This window comes from Heteronotia binoei, chromosome 14 (assembly GCF_032191835.1).
Source record: "Heteronotia binoei isolate CCM8104 ecotype False Entrance Well chromosome 14, APGP_CSIRO_Hbin_v1, whole genome shotgun sequence".
NCBI classification, from domain to species: domain Eukaryota; kingdom Metazoa; phylum Chordata; class Lepidosauria; order Squamata; family Gekkonidae; genus Heteronotia; species Heteronotia binoei.
The window spans coordinates 22,939,776-22,952,191 of record NC_083236.1 but is presented as its reverse complement, the minus strand read 5'-3'; the positions used below and the strand labels follow the sequence as shown (position 1 = coordinate 22,952,191).

Here is a 12,416-nt window from a genome sequence, read left to right as displayed (position 1 = left end):
TCTAGGTGTTTAACATGTAGCATAGGTAGCATTTTACCACCCAGGGCTAAGCCCCCGTTGGGCAATCAACACAGGACCTGAGGCTTCAAAGGCATGAATGGATTTTTCCCTCTGAGGTTCAAAGTCAGTGAATGACTTTATGAATGACTTAATGACTTTACAACCCAAGCTTAGCTCCTTAGAAATGCTAATTGATCTTCTGCTTCTCTTGCCTTGAAAGTCTCATGAGGTGGAAAAGACGATGAACCAATCAGCCTTGGATAGGGCAGCAATTGTCAAGATACAGCAGCAGTAGTCAAGATAATAATGACGCTCCTTCCCCCTCCACTTTTAATGCACCAACAGTCAGATTGCAGGCTCTCTTTGGTAAACAGTGTTCCCTCTAAGCTGAGTTAACATGAGCTTGCTCAGAGATTTTTAGCCTCCAGCTCACACATTTTTGTCTTAGCTCAGTAAAAATGGTCTTAGAGCATAATTTATGCCGGAGCTCACATCTTTAATACCAGTAGCTCACAACTTTAATGCCAGTAGCTCGCAAAGTAGTGTTTTTGCCCACAAGACGCTGCAGCTTAGAGGGAACATTGTTGGTGAATTCAAAATACTTGCTGGGTTCCAATTTACATTTGGGGGGAAAGTGAGATTGAGTGTGGCCATGAAGATCAGAGGGCTTTGAGAACAAAATTTGAGGCCAGTGGCACCTTTAAGAACCAACCAAGTTTTATTCTGGGCATCAGCTTTTGTGTGCATGTACACTGTTTCATTTAGATTGCACACACACTTCTTTTATCTGACATGAGCCTTTTTTTTTGCTGTTACCATTGATCTTATTTATTGTTTTGCTGCTGTTGGTTTTATTTTGTGAGCCATCCTGAGCCCATTTTGTGGGTAGGGCAGGATATGTTGAATACATGAAATGAAATGAAAGTTTGATTTCTGAGTATAAGTGAAAACTGAATGATTTAGGTGTCAAGCCCCGGCATCATCAGCAGCTGTAAACTGTAGCATATACTGAACCCAACATATAGTCGGTGACAGCCAGTTTGGTGCAGTAGTTAAGTGCGTGGACTATCATCTGGGAGAACCGGGTTTGATTCCCCACTCCTCCACTTTCAGCTGCTGGAATAGCCTTGGGTCAATCATCACTTTTGTAGGAGTTGTCCTTGAAAGGGCAGCTGCTGTAAGAGCTCTCTTAGCCCAGCCTACTTCACAGGGTGTCTGTGGGGGTGGGGGGAAGGTAAAGGAGATTCTGCTTCAGGGTCATCGCGAGGGGGGGAGGGAAATGTTCCCCTAAAGTTTTTTTGTATTGCCTTTTACTGTCAAATTTGTGACCATTAGCTTGTCCTATGCACATGATATGTATATACATGATATGTATATTTGCAGATCTTAAAGTGACTATTCTAAAAGTGAATTTCAAAAACAGGACACAGCAAGAGACCTTTGAGATACCACTATAACCACTGGCCAGCTCCCACCTTTTTCTGGGTTTGGCCCGGTCCATGGGCATTGTTGGGGGGGGTGCTCCCTAAATTTATGAGGAGGGAGCTTCTCCATAAATTCATAGGTAGTGATAATGGAGGCCCCTCCCTGTGATGTCACTGGCTCCTCCCTATGATATCACTAGATTAAATGTCTCTGGCTGGGCTCCAGCCCCTCCCCCCCAGGAAATTGAGAAGTCTACACCCCTGATTTGTAGAAAAATCAGTAGGACCCAAAGCCATCATGTTTGTTTCCATCTTCATTTGGTTCAAAAATTAAAATAAAGGATGGCACTCCAACCTTGTTAAGTCTGCAGACACTTTCAAAATTTTGAGAGAATATAGTGAATGCCAGCACAGAATGGCCAACTGCAAAATGTTGGGAGGTCTTGCCCACTCATTGTCCTATGACAGGGTTGTCAAACTTACAGCCTGTGGGCCACAACCGGCCCACCCAGGGCTTTCATCAGACCTGCAGCTCTTTTCTCCTCCCTTCTTCCCCTCCTGTCCTCATCCTTTGAAACGCCCAGCTCCTTCTGCCTTGTCTTTGCCTGTTGCAGCAGGAAACTCTTCTGGACTTGCAAAATTGCAAGGAAAACACATAATGGATTTTTCGTTAAGGTTTCTGGGCCTGGATAGACTACTCCCAGAGTAGTTGCTTCCTGGACTTGCACCTTTGTCTGTGCTGCAATATATTTCAATGGAGTGAAGCTTAAGTAGTTTCACTTTCCAGCATTTGTATGGCCAGTTGAAGCTGTTGCTTCCTAGAGTTGTCTCCTTGCAAATAAAAGGTTGATGCTTTGAGCCTACTTGTCTCTGATGAATGGACCTGAGAACTGGTGCCTAGTGAGTAACGTGGGAACCCACAGCCAAAGGGGGATATTACAGTGGAGAGCCATTGCTAATCAACAGACCTGGGAGTGGGGAAGAAGCTTTCAATGCCCAGCCATTTCATGTTTCCCTAGACTCAGAGCATTTTATATTTTAGTTTCTGCTGTGATCCTTGTGCTTTTTCTTGAGGTTTTATTTTAAAAATTGCATTGCCAAATCCCACTATTCCCCAACTTTCCATTTTAAACAAAATATTGCAAGAGTTTTAAACATGTTTGTATTTTAATTTTTAAAAATCAGTAATTGTGTTTGTCTGTATCCTTTATAAAGTTTATATCTCCATTACCTGGCATTACATTTTATGACACGCATGGCCTTTCTCCACAAAATCCAATTTATGCCAGATCTGGCCCTCATAACAAAGGAGTTCAGCATCCCTGTCCTATGATGAGAGTAAAGGTAAAGGTAGCCCCTGTGCAAGCACCAGTCATTTCTGACTCTGGGGTGACGTCGCATCACAACGTTTTCATGGCAGACTTTTTACGAGGTGGTCTGCCATTGCCTTCCCCAGTCATCCACACTTCCCCCCCAGCAAGCTGGGTACTCATTTTACCAACTTTGGAAGGATGGAAGACTGAGTCAACCTTGAGCCATCTGCCTGAGCCCAGCTTCTGTCGCGATTGAACTCAGGTCATGAGCAGAGAGCTCGGACACTGTTTCCAAATGCAGAAGAGAAGATGATGCCTCTGGGTTATTCTGAAGCACCTCCATTGTTGAGGAAATGGCAGAAAGCTGGAAAAAAATTTGCTTTGGCAAAGAGGTGCTATTTGATTTCATTTTTCAAAGGAAAGGATTTGTCCTGTACGCAGCCATGGGGTCATTTCCAAGCCCAGAAACTTGGCCAGCGAAGCTGATTGTGCACAGCTTGGTTGTGCTAGACTTGGATGAGCTCAGTACTTTTCTAGATAGGCAGTGACCTGAAACACTTTATTTTGTCCTGTTCCCGCTCAAGGTCTTTTGAATATTTAAGAAGCAAGTGGGCAGTAGGGGGTTGCCAAACATGATAATTAATGATTTGCTGCTCTTTAATGTAGCCCCAACATTTTACCCTACTTAATAGTAAGGCTGCCCTTGCAGCTGGACTTGATCTGCATATAATTATAGATGTTATGCTGCTAAATAATATTCCTTCCTTATATGTCTTTTGTGTATATTTTGAAATCAAATTAGACCAAGTAGTAAGGAATACCAGTGCGTTTTTGGTACAGCTCATAAGAAAAAAGTAAGGCAATATAGAATGTATATATCATACCAAGTTGCAGATATCTAAACTACACTTATATCCCTTTAACTTTGGGGCAAGCAAAACTTTCCCCATAGCATTCTGTGTCACATTTAATTGATGACTTCTATACTAAAAGATATTCCAGGATTTCTGCTGTAGTAAAAAGTGTGCTTTCCAGCACAGTGGTAAATGACATATGAAAATTGGTGTACAACTATAAAGGACAAATTGTTTGTCTGAAAGTGCCTGTTGTAATAGGATGTATTGTTGTATATAAATAGAATTCAAGACACTTTGGAAACTGCTAATGAGGAGTACAGTTGCTGCTGACAACCTTCTGTAGTGCAGCTTTAGATCATCATTATGATGTCCATGGAATTCCACATGGGAAGTGTGCATCACAGAGGATTCCCAGGCTTATCAACTTGCAAAATTCTCTGTTTAATTGATTTGATTAATCACTTTATGATTATATATTTACTTTCAGGAGAAGCATAAACATGAGCTGGAAGACATGAGAAGAACTGGACATGAGGCCTTGGCTATTATCGTGGAAGAATTCAAGGTAAAGGTCTTCAGAACAATTCTCCTTTTCTGATGTTTGTTTTTAGTTAAATCATAAAACTGTTCTAAATGTTGGATGACTTTCAGTGAACTTTAGAAAATGGGAGGGGGGACTGTTTTTCTTTTTTGCTGAAATAGAGTTATTAGCTTTCCACAATTTTTCATCCTTTAGGGAGACTATAATAATATAAGTTATTAAGGGTTTCTCATGGCATTTAATTATGACTTAAGACAGAGGTTATTTCATGTCATTTACTACTGGACTATTAACAGTTTCTAAAGGAGAATATACCTTGTTTTGAGCCATCACAGATTCATAATAGGAAAAACTTCGAAACAGCATTGGTAAATCAGACAAATCATCTGCATTTTTTACATAATTCATGCTTGAAAAGGCTAGCAGTGTTTTGCTTTCAGCCATCTCTAAAGATTACATGCACTTTTAAGAAGTAGGAAAGTATACTATTTGTTGGCATCGGGGACTTGGATTAGCTGAATTTGTTCTTTGCTTGTCAGTGATTTTAGCTAGGATTGACTGTTATAGCTATGTAGCTGTCTTTTAACGCAGTGGAATTTTCAAGGTGACTGATATTGATGTATTGAATTCTCAACATGGCCCTGTTTGTGGATACTTAAATCCAGAGACTGGGGCTCTGACCAGACAAGACAGTTCTTTCTACAAGCTTGAAAAAAGCCCTGGGTTTGCAGAAAAATCTGAAATATTTTTTTAAAAATCTGGAGGAGTTTACTTTCCCCCTCAAATAATAGAAGCGGTGCCTGTAGCTTTGAAAAACCAATGCAATATCAAAGGCCATTGTGGGGTTGCTAGGCAAACACAACAGTATTGCCAGCCTTCAGGTCTCAGTTTCTGTTAGTAAAATGCAGCAAGACCCTTTTCAGGGCTATTTTGGACCTTGAGGGAGGACTCATTGGGACCAGACCACGTAGTGATTTGCTACCATGCAAACTGGGTGACCCACCCAAGCTCCATTGCTTGCTGCTGTTTGATAGAAGCCACCTTAGAAAGTCAGAGTGATAAAGTGGTCAGAGTTTCGATCTAGGAGACCCAGGTTTGAGTCTCCATTGTGCTGTGGAAACTCATAGGGTGACCTTGGGCCAGTTATGCACTCTCAGCCTAACATGCCTCACTGGGTTGTTGTGAATATAAAATGGAGGAGAAGAAAGTGTTATAAGCTGTTTTGGCTTCACATCATAAAGAAAGACAGGGTACAAATAAAGTAAATGTATTTATACATTTGGCTTCTAGTCCATTCTCAGGGCAGGTTACAACAACAATAAATAACATAATTCAACATTTAAAATATACCCGTTTTTAAAACCCACAGTAAAACAATATCAACAGTAAAACAATATCAACAGTAATAACTGATGGAAGCCTTCAACCAGTCCGCATACATTAGCCTCCCGTATAGGTTCCCCATATGCTTTGCAGATGGATGACTACTGATACTGGAAGGAACTGGCTGATGAAAGACAATGCAGATGACAGCCATGCAAGGGAGGCCTATGTAAATAAGTCTCTGCCACCACAGCCATAGGTCTGGTGGAATATTTCCATTTTGCGGCCCCTGTGAAATTGCATTAAGTACCGTGGGGCCTGGATCTCAGTAGGGAGTGTTCCACTAGGCAAGTGCCAGAGCCAAGAAGGCTTTGGCTCTGGTTGAGGATAAGCAAACATCTTTATGGCTCAAAATGGGGGGGGGGGGGGCAGACAAAAGGCTTGTGGGTGGGAAGAAGAGAAGGAAGCAGAAGGGAAGAACCTGTAGGGGAAAAATAGTATAGGAAGGGAAACTGAGATCCTCTTACAAGTATTTGTAAGTTTCCCACTTATTTAGCTCTATTATCCATGTTTCCATCCCTTCAGACTTTGTTCTGAGGTGGCATCTCACCCATATTTCAGTCCTCTTTTACTCAATTGTAGTTGTTCCCATCTTTTTTCATCCCAGTTGGATAGTCAGGAGTAACCTGCTCCTTCCTCTCTTCCACCCTGGGATGCAAGTCTCTTTCCTGTCTAGAGTAGAGAAGTATGTGGGAATGGGTGGCCTCAGCTGAACAGCTGAGTGATGAGTTTGAATGAATAGTAGCGTTCAGGTTGAGACCTTCCTTAACCCATTCAATTTCTACATCCCAGTCTACCCAACGGCATTACCCCAAAATCAGAACAGTAATATTTCCCTAATTCCCACATCCTGCCTTCTTGGAGAAGCTGTAGGAAAGAAATGAGACATTCCGCATCCTTTTGCGGTCTACTGTGGACAGCTGCCTTCTCAGTGCCTAGCAGTTGTTAGACCTTCTTTTTCCAGATAGGAAGAATGGGCAGATTTACAGTAGCCTCTGACAAGTGAGCATGGACAAACTGTTCTTTCCCCCCTTCGCCAGTACAATGAATATATCTAATAAAAGTATATGCTTGTATTCCATAAAGCTGCAAAATCTGCCAACAGATAGAATGAGAAAAATTCAAGACAGCTCTTGGCTCAGCATATTTAATGCCGCTTCCTAGAAATTTGAAATATCTTGTAAACCTTATTTGCAAATTCGTTTAGTCGCCGAAAAGGAAAGAAATTCAATAGTTTTCTGAGGTATAAAAACCGTCACTCAAGGCTTAATACTTTAGCTCATTATACCATTTATTCTGAGGAACTGTTTTTGTGGGAAAGGGAATAGCCTGCCTTATTTTATTTATTTAAAATATTTCTGTCTTGCTTTCCCATTAGTAATGCTCAAACTAGCATGCAGTGTTTTAAAATATCATTCAGAGCAGAATTGAATAATGGGCTATAAATAAGTTTAGAAGCAAATATGAAAAACAGCAATTTTTTAAAAACCCAAAATGGTAATAAGCAGAATCAAACAAAATCCTGAGACAGTGCCTAAATTTTCATTGAGTGCCTAAATCTCACCAGTGGACTTGGCAAGTGAATGCCTCTGAGTAGCCCATGGCACAGATGTGCCTGCACTGCAGAACAGGCCTTTTCAGTCACTTCCAATTTAACTTCAGCAACACCTGGATCGGGAGCCATGATCTAAGCATGATTAGATGGGCTTATATGGGAGAATGTGGTCTTTGGGGTACTATGAACTATGGGGTACTATCAGGGCTTTTTAGATCGCAGAATATTGTTTATGTTTGGCCTCTGTATTTTGAACCAGCTAATTGGTATTCAGGGGTAGTTCCACATAAAAAGAATCACAGTAATCAACATGGGACTTAGCCAAAACATGAATGACTGTGCCGAGGTCACAAGATGGGTCAGAATTGTTACCACTGCCAAATTTGGAAGGACCCAGAAGAATTTATGGTCTGTGACTGAAAAGCACCCGGAGCTATCAGCCTACTCCTTAAGGTATAGCTTCATCTGACATCGCCTAAATACCCCTCTTTAATAAACCAAACCCCCAGCAGTAGCAGTATCCTTTTGAATTTTAGTTTGTTAGACTGGTCCATCTCATTACTGATTTCAGACACCTGTTCATCTTTGACTGTGTAAAGAAAAGGAGAAATAAAGCTGAGTATCATTAACCTGCTAATGGTGCTACATCCTGAATCCCAGACATCTTCTCTTGGTGATTTTATGTAGATGTTAAACTGCATAGAGGAGGGGGTGGGAATAGAACTCTCTGGAGTTTATGTTAAGTACCTTGAGAATCTCATCTCAAATGCTAAAATCCCCATCTAGCCTCTGGAAACTGACCTCTTGGTAGAAAGAGACTCACCAAAGGATGGTGTATCCTTTATGGATGGACTAGAGGGATATAATGGTTGATGGCACCTAAGGTTGCTGAGTGGTCCAAGAGAATTAACAGGTCATCAGCCAGAGTGGCCAAGATGGCCTCTTTTTTGCCATTGGAGCCAAGTGCTAGATTGGAGTGGGTTTGGCAGATCAGACCAGACAGCTTATGTTTTGACAGTGATCTCAGCCAGATGCATAGAAAAACTTGCGGCTTTGCATTTTTAAGGAGGAAATACCCCAAAGTAGACTTTCAGAGTTGTCAAGTTCTGATCAAGTTTTTGCCATTCTGGGAACATGGAACGCTGCCTAAGACCAGTGAAAAGCAAAACATGATAAAGTGAAACCGTTATGGACATGTAAATTGAGCCAAACTCCGTTTGGAGCTCCCAACGGTTATGGATTTCCTGATTACATGAAAATCTTCTGCTTTGGGACAGTAACGCTGTATGGATCCTTAGTTGCTGCTAAGAATTTTTCACATATTCAGTTCAACAGATAAAAGCATGCAAAAACTTGGGGGGAAGCCTCCACTTTTATCCTAAGAGAAAGCAAATTGGAAGTGCTGCCATCCAAATTCCTTCTTATGTTTACTTAATTTGGCTTAATTTCTGTTTTTTTATGCTTTTATCCTTGATAATTACCAGTAAAGAAAACTAAATATAGTTCTTGGAAAGATTTTGATTGGATAATACCACCTTTCAAGAATATTTACTCCAAGGATTTGGCTTGTTTAGCCAGGCTTTTGTTCTGAAATTGTCATATTGCAGTAAATAAACATTGTAAGACTACTTAGAGCTTTTTGCAAATGTGTATACTGAGTACATGTGGTATTATTGACTGAAGACTTTAAGGAGGCTTAAAATGGGAGCAGGGAGTATTTTGGGGCAATATTTGTTTTTGGATCATGTCTCTTGGTTACTAATCACTTGAATGCTTCTGTCAGCCAGGTGGAAGAAGTCCACTTTTTCCTTTCATAGGATCAAGTTAAAGAAACGGATCTCCAAGTTTTCCTGTAGACATCAGCTGAAATGCTATCTTGCCGCATATAGGGAGTGTGGCATATTTTGAAGCTTGCATTTATGGATTAAATTAGGGTGAGAAACGATAGTGGGAAACTGGACAGATGTGACCATTTCTACACTTTTCTGTAATAACCCCTGTATGCTGTATGACATGATCAAAGGTTTGAAACATCAGCTTGCTTGTTTTATGGCCTTCTGTTGCCAAGATCTAGGTTTTTTCTTCCTTGAGAGGGTGAATGATGAAGGCCCTTTTGTTAGAGGGTGGAAACAATTTTGATAAAGTGTGCTCAAGACTTGTACAGAACTCCCCATCTTCCCTGTTGAAGATTTGCAAGTTGATATTTTATAGGCCATCTGTTAAGGTGAAGTTCCATGTCACAGTGAGGTTCTCTGAGCCCACTCACAAGTTACTTTGATGTCATAGCTGAGTTGTTGTTTTGCATTGGTACCATTCAGAGTTGGACATCACACGGGTATTTTATGTGCCAGCACCATGAGCTGACCATGCTGTGAGGACGGCAGCCAAGGTCACCACTTGAAACGCAAGCATCCTATTTAGGGATTTGCCTTTATCTTAATTTTGGCTCGCTATGAGATGTGAATATTTCTGACAACAATTAATGCTCTATAATGTGTTTGAAAATAACATATTAAAAATTCAGTGTTATAAAGTTCAACTTGTCATACTGCTATGAGTACTAGTCCTGTCATAGCTATCTGAGACTGCTCATGTCCAAATAATTTCCTTTGACTACAAATCTTATTTTCTAAGTTCACCTCCCCCCCCCCCCTTCTCAGACATAGAAATCAAATGTATGTGCTAATGTTGCATACAGTGCCTCGTTTCATTATTAAGTATTGCATATATTTGGAAAACCTGGTGTGTTTGTGAGGAAAATGTCAGTTTTCATGCTTTATTCATTTTGCTTTAAAACGTTAGTCAGCTGAATTATAGGATATGGAAGTGAATTAGTTTAGAAAATTTATATGTCCTCTCATTAGATGTTCACTGCCATGAGTGAAAAAGCAGCGTAGCAGTTTAAATAAATGGAGCAGAGGGTATAAATACACACTAGGCAGCCTGGAATGATATATACAGTTATCTTCCAGCCAGAATCAGACCATAAACGTTTAAAAGATAAAATCCCTTAGGTGTATGTTGTTATCGTTCAAAAGTTGATATCATAATTTGTAATTGGCTTACCAACAGAACTGTTCAATCAGTTGTTGTTGTGATTCACCTTGTGTCCCAGTGAGAAAGGCGAGCTATAAATGAAAATAAATTTTAAAATGGGATAAAATAAGAAAGCAAGGTGGGAGAGGGCATTCCAAAGGAGAGGCAACTTCACTGAAACAGGCCCGTCTCTGGTCCCTCCTCACCTCACCTTTGATGTTACTGGGACCCGCTTGCTGCTGGAAGATGGATGCATGATGTTTCTATATGAACTCTGATCTACATTTCTTCTTTCCTTTCTTTCCTCACAGGTGTTACTTGCCTTTATGTGTGTGTGCAGGGAAGATGCTGGTAGAAAAGTGCCAGTTTAATTCCAGCAACTAATGTGATAGATACTTTTAAACATTACTGGTGTGTCAGGGGGAGCAACCACTGGATGCAACATTTGCTAATGTATTGTTTGAAGTTGAACTGGGCTTCTGATGTTTCTGCTCATAATCACTTAACATCAAAATACCGTTAGGTGGTGAACTCTCAGACCCTTCCATATATGTCACGGTATCAGCCTCTCTCTTGAAAAACAATCATTGCATGTGGTGCGAAACTTCATGTTGTGGCCATGTTAAAACTAAGGACGCTTGATCACCTCTTGATTCGTAGAGTACTTTCTGTTGCAAATTATCAGCCATCTTTAATGTTTGAAAAACAGCTTTTGTTTGAATGTTTGCATGTGTATATTACAAAAAGAAAGCTTTGCCCATGTGCTTTCTTACGAGTTCTTCCGGCAGCTATCCACCTCCCCTCCCTGCGCTTCCATTAAGGAGCTCAGAAAAGCGGGATATAAGAACCAACTTTTCTGTGTATGGAAGATGGCATTTTCATAGCCTGCCTGATTTCACATAAGGCTTTCGTTTTCATCATTAATAATGTCTGAGATGAATTTTCCAAAGGAAATACTGGCTGGGCTAATGTTTAAAAGTTCAAAGTAGTAACTTTGCAAAACTTTAGCAGCATGTCTAAATAAAAGTGAAAGATGCCCAGAAAAAAATGAACATCTTGTTTTTATTTACTCCACTTACAGCCTATTTCACTAAAAATTCCAACATAGCCCAAGTAGGAATCACACAGGGGGTTTTGTAAACTAATTTTTTTTTAAAAAAACTTTAAAATTATGCACAATTCTATATCTGCTTGTACTTTATCTTCTTTGCAAGAGAATCCAGGGCAAGACCATTAGCTCAGTGGGAGAGCAGATGCAGCAGCTGACTGCAGTTGTATAGATTATATGGCGGTTAGTTTACTTCTGCCAGGCACAGGAAGGAGAGTTGGTTTGTATACCCCAGTTTTCTTTACCTTAAGGAGTTTCAAAGCAGCTTACAATTGCCTTTCCTTCCTCTCTCCATAGCGGAAACTTTGTGAGATAGGTGGGGCTGAGAGAGCTCTGAGAGAACTGTGACTAGCCCAAGGTCACTCAGTAGGCTTCATCTGAAGGAATGGGGAATCAAACCAAGTTTTCCGGATTAGAGTCCACCACCCTTAACCACTACACCATACTGGATCTCATAACTTGATGTTGATGGTTGCAAATTAAATCGTTATGGCCTGGAACCTGAGTGCTCAAAGGGTCACCTCCTCCTACATGCTCCTGACTGTCAGTTAAAATAATTTATGGAGTCCCTGCTTTAGGTGTCCACACCGTCTAGGGTAAAGTGTGTGAACACCAAAGAAAGGGCTCCGAAACATTGGAACTGCCTCCTCAGAGAGGTCACCTCACTTAAAAAAAGATATTATAGCATTGGAAAAAGTCCAGAAAAGGGCAACTAGAATGATTAAAGAGTTGGAACGCTTTCCCTATGAAGAAAGGTTAAAACGCTTGGAACTCTTAAGCTTGGAGAAACGTCGACTAAGGGGGTGACATGATAGAGGTTTACAAGATTATGCATTGGATAGAGAAGGTAGAGAAAGAAGTACTTTTCTCCCTTTCTCACAGTGCAGGAACTCGTGGGCACTCAATGAAATTGCTGAGCAATTGGGTTAGAACAGATAAAAGGAAGTACTTCTTCACCCAAAGGGTGATTAACACATGGAATTCACTGCCACAGGAGATGGTGGCAGCTGCAAGCATAGGCAGCTCCAAGAGGGGACTGGATAAACATATGGAGCAGAGGTTCATCAATGGCTATTAGCCGCAGCGTATTGTTGGAGCTCTCTGCCTGGGGCAAGTAATGCTCTGTATACTTGGTGCTTGGGAGGGGCAACAGTGGGAGAGCTTCTAGTGTCCTGGCCCCACTGATGGACCACCTGATG

At 40.9% G+C, this 12,416-nt stretch overlaps 1 protein-coding gene across 1 annotated transcript in view; it reads left to right on the top strand.

Moving 5' to 3' along the window:
• CCDC91 (coiled-coil domain containing 91) overlaps positions 1–12,416 on the top strand; it is a 132,272-nt gene that overhangs the window by 50,019 nt on the left and 69,837 nt on the right. The window contains exon 7 of the mRNA XM_060253613.1: positions 4,082–4,159. Within this exon, the coding sequence (XP_060109596.1) occupies positions 4,082–4,159 (78 nt within the window). The remainder of the gene's footprint in view (positions 1–4,081; positions 4,160–12,416) is intronic.